The 17,560-nt window shown below is 37.3% G+C and overlaps 1 protein-coding gene across 2 annotated transcripts in view; it reads right to left on the bottom strand.

Moving 5' to 3' along the window:
* CNOT2 (CCR4-NOT transcription complex subunit 2) overlaps positions 1–16,365 on the bottom strand; it is a 118,900-nt gene extending 102,535 nt beyond the window's left edge. Inside the window, exon 1 of one of the 2 annotated variants that reach the window (XM_040637258.1) lies at positions 16,249–16,365. Coding sequence is in view for 1 of the 2 variants with exons in the window: in XM_040637257.1 (XP_040493191.1) it covers positions 16,249–16,253 (5 nt within the window). In the remaining variant the exon portion in view is untranslated. The remainder of the gene's footprint in view (positions 1–16,248) is intronic. The other variant, XM_040637257.1, reaches the window with a different exon arrangement.
* Positions 16,366–17,560: the final 1,195 nt, after the last annotated feature.

Raw genomic sequence — 17,560 nt, 5'->3', positions numbered from 1 at the left:
CCCAAAACTTCCTAGAATATTTAAGTCACATATTAAATTCCTTAAAAAAAAACTGTATAATAAATGTTTCACAGAAATTAGTAGTAGTAATAGCAGCATTAGTTGTTGTTGTTGTTTTTTTTAAAGATTTTATTTATTTATTTGACAGAGAGAGACAGCCAGAGAGAGAGACAACACAAGCAGGGGGAGTGGGAGAGGAAGAAGCAGGCTGATGTGGGGCTCGATCCCAGAATGCGGGGATCACACCCTGAGCCGAAGGCAGACGCTCAACGACTGAGCCACTCAGGCGCCCCTAGTCTATTGTTCTTAATTGCCCTGTCCTCTTAGACTTAATTCAGCCATCTGAAGTTTCCTTACTAAGTTGGTAGTTTTTCTGCAAGGAAAATTAAAATCATACATGAACTTTCAAATGTATACATATATTTTTATAATCTGATCGCATAATATGTTGCTTCCCAACCTAAGAGCTAGTTCTATAGATATAAGGATTTTTCTTAAAGTAAACAAAGCAGCCACTCTTATAATTCAGAGCCAGGGATAAATTTGGAACTTCCGGCATTGTAAAGAAAACTGTGCAGTGATTTTCAAACAATGGGCTCCAACAGTGGGCCATGAAATCAATACACTGTATTAAGACTAGCATGTTTAAAAACATGTTTTATAATAGAAAGTATTTGAATATATTTTGCACCAAGGGAACTGTTTTCTGAGCCTTTTTGTCCCTCCCCAGTCACACACACATGCATGGACACTCGCCCTGGATCCACACTATAAATCCTGGTTTAAGGGGGGAAAGGGGGAAAGTGAAAGCCCCTAGAAATATGCTAGGACAAGAATGACAGTGTAATGAAACAGCCATAAACTTTGAAGTCAAAGACCTAAGTTCATATCTTGGTTCTGCCACTCATTAGCTATTATGACTTTGAAGAAGTTAACTACAAGCTATCCTACAGAACCTTTATTAACTGTAAAATGGAAAGAATTCAACCAACTATATACCAATTGTGCAGAGTACATATGAGATCATTGTACTCAGAGTTAAGGCCAAAGTCCTTTTAATGGCTTACAAATCTTTCCTGACTAGCCTCTGGTCCCCTACCTTTTCTGCACCTACCTACCATTCTCCCCCTTTCCCACCAGACTAGTCAGACAGACTTCCTTGCAATTCTTCAATCTTAAAACATCAAATCATAAGACATCCTTTCTCAGGGCATTTGGTCTTAGTTGTTGTCCCTTCCTGGAACGTCTTTCTCCTGGATTTGCAGAGGATTGCCACCTCACCACAGGCTCATTCAGTCACCTTCTAGGAGAGGACTTCCATGACCAGCCACTTTAAATCTGCATCCCATACATATTTCATACTCCCCTGGTCTCTTTTTCTCCATACCCCTACTACGTTCTACCATGTCTTATCTTTTATTTTGTACACTATATTCTCTCAGAACAGTGCCTGGCACATAACAGGAGTTAAATACATATCTGCCAAATAAATAAATTAAATAAATGAGTAACATACAGAAAATATCTAATACTTAAATGCTACTTTGTCTAACCCCCACTACCAAACCACTTGCTCTTTTCAAATTCACAAGGGATATCAAATTGAAGCCCTCCAGACAACATAAGCCTAAGAAAATCGTAAAAATACAACCTTATTTTGTCATTTAACATAACGTGTTAGCTACATTTTTACTGCTGATATAGCAAATTAAATTAGGCAAAAATCTCTTTAACTTTTACATTATTCGTTTATTCGACTTAAACCACTTTTGTGGTGAATTTTGGTATCAAACTTCTATATGTTAACCTCACTTCGTATGTGTGTCATATTAAATATGATTTGCTTTTCCCCCAGGATATATAAAATGATGCTTGGGAGAGTACCAGAGACAGGATTATAACACTTTATTATTTTACACTTATTTTTATTCTTAGTATTATTATTGAGAATGAAAGATATGAACAGAAAACACATTAAACACAAATTACACAATAAAAACGATCCACTCTTTGAAAAACAAAAAAATATAAATTTTTAAAATTCTAAGTTTATGCCTTCAAATTTTAGGACCAAAAAAAAAACATATATATATATGTTTGTTTGTTTTTTAACACAACCATACTCAGTGTCATTAACAATAAAGCAAAAAAGACAATTCACACATAGCTGGTGAGAATGTAAATTGGCAAAGCCTTGCTGTAAGAAAAAAAGTAAACACTAAAAGCTTTGGAAAATAACCTTTCATACATTCAACAATTATTTGTCAGGCCCTACATAAGGTTTCAAATAAATATTAGTGAACAAAGCTGACTCGATCCTTACTCATGATCTATCTAGTGGTAGAATGAGAGACAAAATTGTTCAAATAACGACTATATGATAAATGCTATAGGAAAAGGAGCCTATTTATGAAAGGGCAGTTGAGGAATGCTATAGGCTGTGCTGACTGTTATACATAGACTGTCACTCCTAACAATCCTCTGAGGTTAAGTGTGAATATTAAGCCTCTTTTACAGAAAACACCGAAGCTTGAAAAGTAATTTCACTAAAAACATAGCAATTACTTAATAAGCATTGGAACTACCTCCAATACTTTAAAATAACAATTATAGAAGCATTTTTTTTTAAGTAGGCACCACACTGGGCATGTACCCCACCAAGGGGCTTGAACTCATGACCTTGAGATCAAGACCTGAGCTGAGATCAACAGTCAGACGCTTAACCAACTGAGCCACCTAGGTGCCCCTAGAAACATTTTCTAAAGAAATATTCGAACGAGCAAACAAGAATTCAGGTACAAAAATGTTCACCAAAGTGCCATTCATAAAAATGAAAAATCAAAATAAAATTAGATGCTCAAAGGAATTAAGTCAGTTATGCTCTGGCCATTAGGAATCATGTTTTGGATAAATACTGAATGACAGTGGAAAATGCTTATGATCTAAGGGTATTTGTTTTTAAAGATACAGGTTGCAAAACAGTAATTACAGCCCAATTTCTCTATTACAAAAATGGGAACAGTGGTTGTCTCTGGATCTTCTCCATTTCTTTTTATACTTTAAAGTATTTTTTGAATATTCCACATCACACTGTTACTTTAGTAATCAAGTAGAAATACAAGAGACCATAGTGTTTTACACACACACACACACACACACACACACACACACTTATCTCTGCCCAGGTTAATAGTCCTCTACTGAGCAAGATTGCCAACTAATTTTTATTTTTTTCTTTTTCTCATCTTTATTTTCCACTTTTCTATAAGTATTTGCTATTATTACTTTTCTACCAGACTCCTTTAGCATGACCTCCCATTTTATTTGCTTCATAAAAAATTTAAAACTAACAAATACTAGCATTATTTACTCAGTATACTATAATAATGTATATCTATATTCAAGAATCCAAAGTTATAAAATACGTTGTTATAAGGAAGTCATTTCTATAACAAGTCTTCTCTTTTAAAAAAAATTCAACTTCTCAATACATTAATTTGAATAATTTTAGAAATCAAAAGAATTTAACTTCTTTTTCTAAGCCAATTAATAAATCGGAAATAAAGATAAACTGTTTCTGAAATAGTGTTAAAACTGAGTTTTAATTTTGTAAAATCAAAACTCGGGGTGCCTGGGTGATTCAGTCGGTTAAGCAGCTGCCTTCGTCTCAGGTCATGATCTCAGGGTCCCAGGATCGAGCCCCATGTTGGGCTACCTGCGCACAGGGAGTCTGCTTCTCCCTCTTCCTCTGCCTTTCCCCCAGCTTGTGTGCTCTCTCTCGTTTGCTTGCTCTCTCAAATAAAATCTTAAAAACAAAAAACAAAAAACCTACATTATCTTTGCCATGTCTTAAAATTTCAGCACACTATTTACCCAAGACTGGCATATACAATTAAAAATAAAAGCCCTTTTACCATACAATTTAGAATGTAAACTATTCTGAAAAATGAATTCTCTAGTTACTCCTAGTCAATTTCAATTTTACAAGGATGACAGTAAAAGCAATGCCTTTCCCTTCAATGAACAACAATCATTTTCCAAATTTCGTTACTCTATGATTCACTTTCCTTACTCTGCTACTCCAACTATTTAGTACTGCTTTCCTTATATGGTATTTAATGCCTCAAAGGACTCAGTACCCAAGAGATCTTACAGATTTAAGGGAAGAAAAAGGGAAAAAAAAAACCAGTAAAAGTTATTCATACACATTACATAAACAAAGAACATACAACAGTTTCAAACTACTGCACTGATACTCTCAAAGCTCTAGTTGTAAATTACAAATGAATTTCACTTGTAGGGAAAAGTGATGTTCACAAAAGTATGTCTGACTAACAATAATAAAGAGAAAGCACACAAACACAATTACAAACAATGGAATAACCTAAAGAACATTTACCATCTTTCATCCTTAACGAAGAGGAAATGAAGATGAGGTAGACTTCCTTCTGTATTTACTTACAGAAAGTATCAGGACTTCAGCATGCAACAGCATCCAAGTATTAACTGGCCTACTATGAGGAACACTCTCCACACTCCCTCCTCCCAAAAGTCCAATAAGCCAGATACTTAATTACATAAAAATAAAGGGAAAACCACATGGACACAGCAGTACCACAAGGTAAAATAAAATGAATGAATGAATCACACAACTTAAAACTATTGGTTGTATTACAACCATTAATAATCAGGAATCATTACCATAACACTTTTCCACTGCTTTACAATTAATCAAATGCTCTTGCTTTCATTATCTCAATTCTCATCAGCAACGTTAAAATATATAAATGACTAAAAAGCTGAGGCTCTTCAATAGTAATTGATTTGCCCAAACACAGAGCTAATAAATTCATGGAACCCAGACTAGAACCTATTTTCTGAATCCAAGTGTGGCAGTCTTTCCAAAACAATATATCTCCCTCTGTTAAAGATGAGCATATACTCAAAGGTAAATAAATGACCTGAGTTTCTCAACTTTAAAAAAACAAATGATAACTTCTATGCTAATTATTTCCTCTGAACTTCCTCCAGTATTCTGGAATATTTACTCTGCATAAAGGAAAAGAGACATAAACCAACACTGCTATAACTCTATTGTCAGATGTTCTACATGATCCTAAGAAGATATTTTATTCATTTTAAGGATATGAAAACGGAGGCAAAGAAAAGAAACTAGCTACAGATAGCTCGACATACCTCAGGATGTAAGTGGTAGACACCTAAACTAAGGCTCTCTCCATTACATTTACCCATTTATCAAAGGAATTACTAAATGCCTATTATATGCCACACACCATGCCAAGAGCTTCAGATAGAGCAATGTTAAGATGTATTTATGTTACTCAAAGTACCACACAAAATCCTTAACACAATGTCATCTAAACGAAATTTCTCGTAGGAAAAACATGTGTAGAATCTTAAGAACAAAACTGCATTCTCCTTGTTTACATTTACAAATTTGACACAAAAAGAGCATATAATGCACTCTGAAAAACTGTGGCTAATTCTCTTTTGCTTCAGAATCTCATCTTTAAGTAGCAATCCCACTACAAAAACAAAACAAAACAAAAACTCCACAAGAGCCTTTATTCTTTACATCAAATCTATTTATCCACATTTTTCAAATAAGAAAACTGAAGTTTAGGGAGGATAAGTGAGAGAGTTAATTAAAAGTGGTAGAATGGTCATTCCCATTCAGATTGGCTAGTACCAGAGAATTTAATGACATCATGTAAAACTGAAGCACAATTTAACTCTCTTTAATAGGAGTCATAATCAGTTCCATCTTACTCAGCCAAAAATGAACTAAATAGACAATTAGGTAACTTGGGCAGCTCCAAGTCATAATGGTAAATTCATTAACTTTTGCATACTATCAAAGTACTAATTTGCTCAAACTGCATTCTTAGGGAATCAAATCAATTCTTTCTATTTAAAAACATACATTTGAGGGGTTTTTTTGCATTTTGGAATTAACAAATAATGCTAACAACGTAAAATGAGTATGTAACTGTCATATAGTATTTTGAATAACATACACATACACACGTATCTAAGCAATGTAAAACAAGCATTTGTAACCTAATTCAGGTTTCTGCACCATCCAAAAGTAAAGCATTCCTATGAAACCGTGCCATAAAGAGAAGCAATTATCATTAATTCGTATGGAAAAATTTTTGAGCATTCCCAGAGTCCCCCCAAAACTTTTTCAGGCTTTGCTGATATCTTAGGACACTTCTTGCTAACAAATGCAAAAAAAAAAAAAAAAATCAAGAGAAAGCCAGGTGGCCTCAGACACAGTTCAAAGCTATGGAAGCTTGATGCTGAGTGTGGTTCCCGGGGAAGGGCCCCTCTTGCTGCTCAGAATACGCACTGAAAGGCTCAATGTAAAACAAACTAAACGCTTTTTTCATTTTTCACCCTTTCTCATAAAGCAAAAATCCTCTTCTTTCAGTTAGGGAAAACAGATACTAATGTAGGTAGTTCATAAAAGCAAAGTGGCATAATGGGAACTTTTCAAAAGGAGGAGATACCTGTATATGTACCATTTCCTATGAATGAATCTATCACTAACTCGTATTTTTTGGGTTATTCTCATTTATCCAAGTAATGTTAAATTTCATGACTGCAAATAATGTCAAATAACAACATTTAAATTTTGCCTGCCCGAAAATGTATGCAACAAGTCTCATCCATTAATGTAAAACTTTTAACTACCGATATTGGCTTATATGCACAACAAGTTCTCTGGAAGATAGAAACTTAAGAGTTTCAGTCATACAGTTCTTAATAAATTAAAGATCCTGCCAGTATGAATAAAATACTCAATTTTTCTAATGAAGAAAATATATTCCTTCAAGAATTTCACACCATCAAGCTCGTGATTTTAATTATATTTTGACTGTGGAATCTAAAAATCACCCCCCAGCACAATCTGATTATCACTAGCAGTGCTTAAAAACAAAATTGAGGGGCGCCTGGGTGGCACAGCAGTTAAGCGTCTGCCTTCGGCTCAGGGCGTGATCCCGGCGTTATGGGATCGAGCCCCACATCAGGCTCCTCCGCTATGAGCCTGCTTCTTCCTCTCCCACTCCTCCTGCTTGTGTTCCCTCTCTCGCTGGCTGTCTCTATCTCTGTCAAATAAATAAATAAAATCTTTAAAAAAAATAATAAAAAATAAAAAATAAAAACAAAATTGATTAATTATTCCTCATCATGTAAAAAAGTGTCCCACACTATGGCAAGTTCATTCCTTCAGCCAACTTCTCATAAGGTCCCAGAACTCCATTAGAACTACAGCAGATTACTTTACAATTCTCCAAATCCTACATGATTCTCCCAAGCTCAGGCCTGGTGTATATGCAATGCTGATCATGTGCCCTCCCCCACCTAGTGAACTCCAATTCACCCTCCAAAACCCAATTCAAATATCTCCTCCTTGAAAACTCATTAACTCCCTCAAACAAGGTTGCTCTACTCTAAGATATATCCACAGCATACGCCACAAAAAGTGAACTTCAAGAATTATTCAGTCACACCTATAACAGTGCATGGCAGTGTACTGAACCGTACAAGGAAACCTGATTAAACATGAAAATCATTACTAATTAATTTCTAAGGAAAATCTACTATGACCAACTTTGCAAAACTAAAAACTCTTAAAGCATTTGATTATTCTATGCGAATACAAAAAGTTTAAAATTTACTCTCCTTTATAATCTTCCACTAATACAGGCAGACTCCCAAATCTATCTGATACAGAAAACATCATGGCCTCTTAGTAAAAAATAATCCCTCCTCCCTAGAGCTTTCTATAAAAGTTATTATAAATTACTGGATCCACCACAGTATTTTCAACAGTTGAAAGACAAGGATTGTCTTAATCATCTCTTTTTCCCTTTAGAATTTACCCCTATTTATGATGAAAGCACTGAGTAACTGTTGATGAAATTTCTTGTTATCACATGCAAAATTTAACCCCATCTCAGGGCCCTCTTTCTGTCTGGGAAACCATTCTCCCAGATTTTTGTATGGCTTTCTCTTCCTTCAGTTTCTGCTCCAATGCTACCTCCAGAGAAAGGCCTTCCCTCATCACCCTACTTAAAATGGTTTCCTTCTTTCATCCCTAATCAATTGCTATACCCTTATCCTTCTTTATTCTCTTCATCACAATTACTATCTGAAATTATTTACTTGTTTATTTTCTGTCTCCCTCTCTAAGATGTAAGCTCCATGAAGGCAGAGACTTTTCTTGTTCACCATCATATATACCCAGCACTACAGTAATGTCTAGACGAGAATAAACACTCAAATTATTAAAGAGTTTATGTGAAAATACTTATAATTCTAACATTCAATCACTTGAGCCTGAAATTTAAACTTGAACAATTTCTACCCAAATGTTACTCAAAAACAAGTAAATTCTATGAATTCTGTATCTGCAAGGAGACGAAAAAGTCTTGACTTTCTAAAACCACAGAATTTTAGGGTGGAAGTGACCACAGCGATCAAGTCCAGTGGTTTTCAAACTATGCTCTGAAACACCTAAAGAGCAGGTAGAGGTCAGATTCACTGAAGTGCTGAACTACAACTGTTTTATACATATACATCTATTTTAGGATGTGTGACACACACACACACGCACATACACACAGAATACCAAAGTACATTTTACATCAAATTTAAACACTTTGGAGACTGCACTCTGCGGCCAGGGTAAACAGTTCTGCCATGGATCTCAAAGTTCGCTTGACAGGTCTATGAATACATCCACAATTTCTCCTAAGTGGGCATTAGAAAGGTTATAGCTCTACTTTTTTTCTAATCTAAGGCCAGACATGCTCACTCATATTATAAAAACTACACCCCTAAAGCACTATTTTGTGCACTAGTAAATCAAGGCAAAGCTCAAGGCATATCTGCTCAGCACATGCTGTCCTTCCAAAGTAACTGTGCAATAAGTTTATAAAATGTGGCATCAATGTGATGTAATATTACTACCTATTCTTATTATAACACAGTATTATTTAAAGTTCTGGCATTTCTTAATAAATATGTTTACAATATTTAAAAATGTGAACTCTTGGGGCGCCTGGGTGGCGCAGTCGTTAAAGCGTCTGCCTTCGGCTCAGGGCGTGATCCTGGCGATCCGGGATCGAGTCCCACATCAGGCTCTTCCGCTGTGAGCCTGCTTCTTCCTCTCCCACTCCCCCTGCTGTGTTCCCTCTCTCGCTGGCTGTCTCTCTGTCACATAAATAAATAAAATCTTTAAAAAATAAATAAATAAATAAATAAAATAAAAAAAAAATAAAAATGTGAACTCTTGTATTTTGCCAGAGTCAACCTCCAAACAAAAAATGTCCTGCTACTTCTCTTTCAAAAAGTCTGTATTAATTATCCTGAATCTGCAAGATGACCAATTAAAAACAAAAACCTTCCACTTATACCTCCTTAATCTGATCAGGATAGAGTAGCATTAGCGTAGCATTAAATTGAGAAATATATTAGATGCTGAGTCCAATCTAAGAATAAAATGGTCTTTATAATTCCCAATTACTAATTTTATTTACTTTTATTTTTTAAAAAGATATATTTATGTATTTGTCAGAGTGAGAAAGAGAGAGAGAGGAAGAGTATGAGAGTGCGCACGCAGGTGAGCACAAGCAGGGGGAGCCTCCGGCAGGCAGAGGGAGAAGCAGGCTCCTCGCTGAGCTAGGAGCCCGACACAGGACTCGATCCCAGGACCCTGGGATCATGACCTGAGCTGAACGCAGACACTTAACCGACTGAGCCACCCAGGTGTCCCACCAATTACTAAATTTAATAATAATCAAAGCAGCTTGATTGTTCTATCTCTATGTTAATGTTAAAATATAAACTTACTTAAAAAGTGAACATCAAAATGACAACCATGTAAAGTTGAGATAATGGGGGCACCTGGCTGGCTCAACTGAAAGAGCACGCAACTCTTGATCCCAGGGTTGTGAGTTTAAGCCCCATGTTAGGTGTAGAGATTATTTTAAATAAATAAGTAAATAAATAAACTTAAAATTGAAATGATGCATATGAAAGTGCTTTGCAAGCTGTAAACCCTTTTTTAAAATATTAAGTAGTAAAATTAAGCAAAAGGAATCAGGTCTTTTGAATGACATTAATTATTGAATACTGTTATGATATCACTCTCTAAAAACTCTTACAACAGTAAATTAAACACAAAATTTGTATGAAGGATAAGCATAATTTACAATGTAAAAAGGAACACAAAAACACATTCCTGCCAAATATGACACAAAACCAAATGTTCCTCTCCCAAACACATTGTACTACATAATCAATCATTACATTTTGTCAAGATGCTGATACAAAATGGAGTTGTTTCAACATCCAAACATATAAATGGTAAAATGGCATATCGATATGTTCAAAAAAAAGCAAGTCTACTCATTGTTACCTAAATTGCCAGGACACATAATTTTCTCTTGCTTATTTTATCATTCCTTGGCTAAATAAAAAATTACTAAATGTGGTTCTCATCTATTTTCATATAAGGAAAGACATTTCAATTCAGTAAAAGCAGAGAAAGGATTGGTGTCCTGAGTACTGGATCAAATTATCTTTTTAAAAAATATACCCTCTTTCTGTATCTTTAGTCTTCAATCATTAAAAAGTCTCTGACAAATATATAAGCAAATGAAACATAAAAAAAGATTTCTAAAAACTTAAGTGAAATGTTAGCATCTCCACTAAATGCAATTCAGGAAGCGTCATTTACTCTGATTTCTACCTCTCAAAAAATGGACACAAAACTGCTGTACAATCTCTAATTCAAACCCTTAAAGGGCAGATGTTTCTCAGAATTTGAATTTTTCAGGTTTTAAAAAGATGAAATAGTGTATATATCATTTATAACCTAATAGCTCCCAGAGTGGCCTAGGCAGCACCAATAATCAAATACATTAACATTTCTGCAGCAGGATGTTGGAAAATCAGATAGACCAATAAAGACTATGGCTAGTTTTACCAATTTCAGTTGGAATTATCCACCATGCTTGCAAAAAAAAAAAAAAAAAAATCAGTTTCAGGGCTTTTTAGGCTTTAAACTACCAATAAAGATATATTAAGTCATCTTAACTAATTTTCATAAGGAGAATGGTATTTGAACTGGAAAACTAAGCACTCAACCATTAGGAGTAAAAAGGTGAACAAAAAAAACACAAACAATCTAACTTCAAAAGTCCAAATCCAATAGGAGCTCGTGGTTAAGCAATGGCAAATATATATTACTGTGTAAATAAAAATACAGATCTTCCTCAACTTATGATGGGGTCATATCCGGATAAACCCGTCATAAACTGAAAATATTGTTATGTTGAAAATGCATTTAATATTCCTAACCTACTGAACATGACGGTAGCTTAACCTAGCCTAAGTTAAATGTGCTCAGAACACGGACATTAGCTTATAGCTGGACAAAATGCCACAAAGCCTCTTTTATAATAAAGTATTGAAAATCTCATGTTATTTATTGAATATTATACTGAAACGGAAAAACAGAATGGCTGTATGGGGACAGAATGATTTTAGGTGTATTGGTTGTTTACCCTCGTGACAGCATGGCTGACTAGGAGCTGAATGGCTGCCTCTGCCCAGTATCACGAGAGTATTGTACAGCATATTGCTAGCCCAGGGGGAAAAAAAAATCAAAATTTGAAGTACTGTTTCTACTGAAAGAGTACCACGTTTGAACCGTCATAATGTCAAAAAATCGTAAAATTAATTAACCGTCATAAGTCTGGGACTGTCTGTACCAAATATCTCCGTCAACCAGTGACCTTAGCCATACAAAATACAGCAAGAAATACAGACTTAAACACTCCACCAGAGGCACTTTATACTAATATCCTTCCCTTTCCTACACTTACTCTACATACATTTCTCTAAGAAGCTGGTATTCTAGCTTCCTCTAGGTAATTAATTAGATGCAAAATTATAAGAAAAAATTCAAGGAAGCAAAAGAATACAAGGTGGACCTTTTTTCCCATCCCCTTTTCCAGTCTGTTGTTTCAGGTCTATGGACTGGGAAACAGCACTCTGAAAGCATGGAGTCAGAAGACGATCTGGCCCCAGTTCAGTTTACTGCGTATTTATTGATAACCTACTGAGTACTATGTACTATAGAAGGTACTAGAAATGTAAACATAAAAAAACAAAGTCCTACCTTTTAGGTAGGAAGGTACTTACAGTCACTGGAGGTTATTGGCAGATAGGGATGGACAGTAAATTATAATGCAGCATGACATATTTAATTATAGAAGTTTGAAGACTAAAAGCAGTACAACAGAAGGATCTGGGGACTCAGGAAAGGTTTCATTTAAAAAGTGACACCAGAGTAGAGTTTTGAAGAGTAAGAAGTTTGTCAAACAATAGAGAAGTGGTAGTAAAAGTACTCCCACCCACCCACACAAAAACATATGCATGAAAGCAAAAAAAAAAAAAAAAGGAAAACTTTCAGGGTAGCAAATCCCCCCCCAAAAAAAAAAAGAAAAAAAAAAAAAAAAAAAAAAAAAGGAAAACTTTCAGGGTAGCAAATATGTCCCAAATATCTAGCTATATCTAAATAGACTTAGACCCCAAATAAGCATATACAAAATATTAAAGTGTATCCAGAAAAGGTAAATTTTTTCTCCTATATAAATTCTTTTATATTTCCATATTATGTAAGCTATGAGATGTTACCAAAAAACAAATACTATAAACCATTTTATTATTTCATAATGCAGCATACCCCCAAATGATATGTCAAGAGATGTGCATCTGCATCTCAGAGAATAAGCTGTTAGACAAACACAATAGGGAATTCTTTTTACAGGTCATCCCTAAAGTATAGACAAAGTAAATAAAGGAACAAGCCATATCAGCATGGCCTGTCATAGAGAGGAGTTTTAAGAATTTACAAGAAAGGATGCCAAACAGAAAAACTAAAGCAACAAGAAAAAATATACATAGTATTTAAATTGAAGATGAAGAGGTTCAATGAAAAAAACCAAGGTAAAGGTTATAATTTTAAAACCTGAAAACCCTAATGTCCATTCTATTTCTTTTCAAAGACAGACTTTCTGTAACAGACATCAATTTTATGGCTCTTTCAAAATACCTAGTGAAAGTCACAATGTTAAGTATCACAGGTAGATATTATCCTTAGTAAGGCAGAATAAGCACCTGTATCCTCAACCAGAATGATTCCTATCACAGCACTAGATCCCTTGATATCAATATTGTATGTAATTATATTCAAAAATTACAGTGCAACTCAGATTAACTCTGTCTGTAAAACTGCCCTACCTGGTACCTTGGTTTCTTTTGCTTCTTTGTATTACAAAATCCACCAGAGGTCTAGGTAACAAACAAAATCTTACTTAGTAGTATCTTTTCCTAAGACTGTATCACTATTTGCATAAGCTGTCCTCACTGCCTATTCAAGTAAACACACAGAAAGTTTGCTTTTAAATATGTAATAATAGAACAAACTTTGTAAGTTAAAAATTTCAACATAATTTAAAAATACTATTTATCACTGCTTTTAAGGAGCAAAAAACGAACTTATTTTTACAGTCTATTAATGTCTACTCATTATTTCATAGATATAGATGTGAAGCATGCCTCTACTTCCTATAGTATCAGAAAATCTTATGAAGCAAATTTGTCACTGAACAGGGCAAAATTATAACTTCCCACGGGTTGTGAAAAATTCGCTAAGAGTCTTTTAAGATACAAGTACCTTCAATACCATTATCTACCGAAGAGATAAGAACCAGAACAACTAGGTTAGAAGCACTTCTAATGAAATCTACTCATAAATCTGAAGTACTTATTTTCTTATGAACAAAGAGAAATTTCAGGTTATAACTAAGTTAAAGTATCTCTGAAAAATCAAAAAGTAAATTAAACATCCAAAATTATTAAGTAAAAATACAGGTAATTAGTTCTCTTGAAGAGGAATATCATTCTGAGTTTTATCTTCATGATCAAGTACCTCTCAAACGAAGGGGATATAAATACACTCTTATATTTTGCCCTAATTTTTCCACCACATAAATTTACTTTAAAACGGAAGTATTACAGAAAGTGAAAATTTTTTAAAGGCTGTATTTGTTGCTTGGTTAAGCATACAGGCAATTCTCATTCCCCAAGAGTATCAGATTAGGTTACAGATATCTCTATACAGTATACTTAGAATAAAGGGGTTCTGCTTGCATTAATTTGTTTTTATTGATGCAACATTAATTAGGATGCAAAAAGTGTGAAAGTTTCTCAATTCCTGTCTAAATTACAAAGTATGCACCGAAGTCACTGCAATTCACTGCCCTTAGGAAAAAATGAGAAAAGTACCTTTTTAAAATTAAGACCCTTACAAAATCAAAAAAGTGGAACAGTTTTGTCTGTTACATATATAGTTATTTTTCTTTAGATTTATTATCACAAAAGAACTACAAACTAAAGAGGAGTTCAACATACAAGGCTTACTAAAGATCCTGGTCCATTAAGCAGTATTTCAATGAAAATATCTGAATGTAGACATCTCACCATTTCAGTGCAGACATTTTAACCATTTCAGGCCACTGTGATTCTGAATCAACCCTTTCAATCTGGGATAAAGTTATCTTCCAAAATTGCAAAAGATTATGTGCTCACTGACGTTTAAGAAATAACTGCTATCAAATATACTAACAATTCAACTTACACTCAGTATGTAAACAGACACTTTGAAATTTCTATTCAATACCCCATACTTTATTTCCACTTACGCTATTTCAAAAGGCAAATCAAAAGTTACACTTAACGATTCTAGGTCTAGAAATTCCTAACACCAAGCATGACAGGAAATGTGTTCAACTCTGAACTCGAATAAATTCAGGTACAGCCTCCCTCATGAACAGATTTTAACTCAGTACTTTCTACCATTTCGCCAAGAACGTAAGTGTTGATATCAATGTACTTAATTACTAGAATAGGTCCAGAAGATTAAGAAAGGTGTAAGATTCTCCGACCAAGAGTTCTATGAAAATGAAACAGAATGTGTTGTATTTGGTCTTCTGGATGTTAAAAAGTGAAGGCCTCTCTTAGGATTCAAAGGAAGTTCCGAGAGGGTGGTACCCGTATGTAAGACTTTGTGGCGGTAATACCATACCCATAGAGGCTGGAATAAATGCAAATTCTAAAACTTTGGAAGTGCTTTTATAAAAGAAAACTAGAATCCTCATTCGCTGAGGACTAACAGTTAACAAGAGTCAGAGGCTTTCTCTCCTAGATTGACAACAGCTTCAACTAAAAACTAGGAGGACCTTTCAATCCCACTCATTTCTTCCGTGAAACTTTTTAAGTTAGACCCAAGACAGCACAAGGTGGAGAGGCCCCGGCGGAAGTAGAAACCTAGGACTGGCAACTTCACAAACAGAAGCGTCTCAGGTTCCTCCGCCGCCCCAGGACTATCCCGTCTCAGTCTCTATCACTCCACGCAAGCTTCACACTCCTGGTGCCGTGGCAGAGAAAGCATTACAGCTGCATTCCTCCTCATCCCATCAACCATACCCTTTGGCATCCTAGGGCCTGGGGGCTCCTGAGGCCCGTTAGCCAGTCCCCAGTCCGTCTCCCCCGCCCCCCGCCATCTATTACTTACACACACACACACACACACACACACACACGCAAGTCGCAGGTGATGTGGGTGTACTGAGAAAATGTGAACAGCCAGAGACCGCGGCAGCTGCTGGGAACGCGGCAGCCCCGTCTAAAGCGGACCTGGGCTCCTCGGCCACCGCTGCTGCCGCCTTCTCTTCTTCCCCAGGAAGCAGCGCGGCGGCGGCGGCTCCTCCGCGGTGGCGGGAGCCCGGCGGAGCAGAGTCTAGGGGAAGCCTCAGCTCCCGCCGAAGGGACCAGGCCTAGGATCCAGGGCTGCCGCTGCAGCCACCCAAGTACAGCGACGCTTTACGTCCCGTCCACCACCCTCCCCATACACACCCCCTCCCTCCTCCACCGCCGCCACCCCCCCTCCCCGCCCGCTCCGCTCTCCCTCTCTCGATTGGAGCCGAGACAAAAGCAACGGGAAGCGGCGGGCCAGGACGCTGCCCGCGGACCCCGGGCGCGGCCGGACCGGCCCCGAGGCATTCCCCAGCCTTGAGGGGGCCCCGAATCCGCCGCCCCCGCCGCGCGCCCCGCTGCCAGACTTCCGAAAATTTGCCAAAAACTCACCGCATGAATTTTCTTGTCCCGCGGATCCAAGATGGCGACGTATCCACCGCGGAGGCTGCTGGGAGCAAGACCTTTACCCTCTGACCCCCGCCGTGACCCCCGTCGTTCCGGCTTCACTCAAGGCGGCGGCGGAAGGTGGGAGCGGCGATTGCCAACGGGACAGGGTTGGGGTGGGTAGACCGCTTCCCGCGCGTTCAAGAAGGGGTGGGGAGAAGCGCTTCACTCCCTCACCTTTTTCTCCGCGGCTTCCAGCATGTCTCCCACCAACTCACTGGGAGGCGCGTAGCCTCTTCGCAGCCGTTAAAACGAGCAGGGCCTCTGCGGCCGCTACAGTTCCCCTGGGGCCGGGTTGCTCTGCGCTGAGCACGGGCCTTGGGTCCGTGGCGGGCCGCGGGGTCCAGGGGCGGGGAATGGTGAGGTGGCGTCGGCCCGCCCTCCCTGGGGACGCGGAGCGTGTTTGTGTTTGTGTTCGTGTCCGACACCACGCCCCTCCCACGTCCGCCTGGAAGGGCCCCCACACCTACCCCACCCCCGACTGCCACCACCTGGAGCAAAACTGATCGCTGTCCCCTTTTCGTCCCTCAGCATCCGCAACCTCCGGTTCTTGTGCACGCACTTCCAGGGACTGGCAGCACGTCACCATCACCTCCTGAGAAGTGAGTTCCCCTCTGCTGAAACCGTTGGTATTTTCTTCTCACCACCCTTCCTTTTTTTTTTTTTTTTTCTTGGTGGGAGGGAGCTTATTGGGGAGCAAGTTTTTAAAGCACTATTGAATGAGCTTGCGCTAGCAAAGTTAGATTTGTAGCACTTTCTCTCGCTCCTACTCCCCAGTCCCCACCTAAGCTTGAGTGACCGGCTGGGCTGTGAGCAAGACCCTTTGAAATTATCGTGGCTTTGGTGGAAACCTCAGTAGAGTGAAGTCTCTGTTTTTCAGAAAAACAATTGTCACTCAAAATTAAATTTACGTTCTTTGAAATAATCTCTTTATTCGTTTGTATATCGGTAAACGCTTCCCTTTTTGTTACTATTCGAAATTTTTGGACTTAAAAAGAGTCATTGCATGTGTGTTTTGAATTGTGTAGTTTCATAAAGTGAACTGTTATTTTATTTTCTATTCGAATGATTGAACTTAGTGTGAAGTACAAGCCATTTGGAGTAAATAAAATTTCTACTTCTTTTGTTGGTTTCTTTTATACAATCACCTTTTCCTCCAAAACTCACTGTAACCCAGTTTTAAATTTATCATTGAAGGGCAGAGGGCATCTGTCAGTCTTAAATAACAAGAAAAATAAACATATGATAAAACGAAAGG

Source organism: Ursus maritimus, unplaced genomic scaffold (genome assembly GCF_017311325.1).
Source record: "Ursus maritimus isolate PB19 unplaced genomic scaffold, ASM1731132v1 scaffold_21, whole genome shotgun sequence".
NCBI classification, from domain to species: domain Eukaryota; kingdom Metazoa; phylum Chordata; class Mammalia; order Carnivora; family Ursidae; genus Ursus; species Ursus maritimus.
This window is presented reverse-complemented; position numbering and strand designations above follow the sequence as displayed.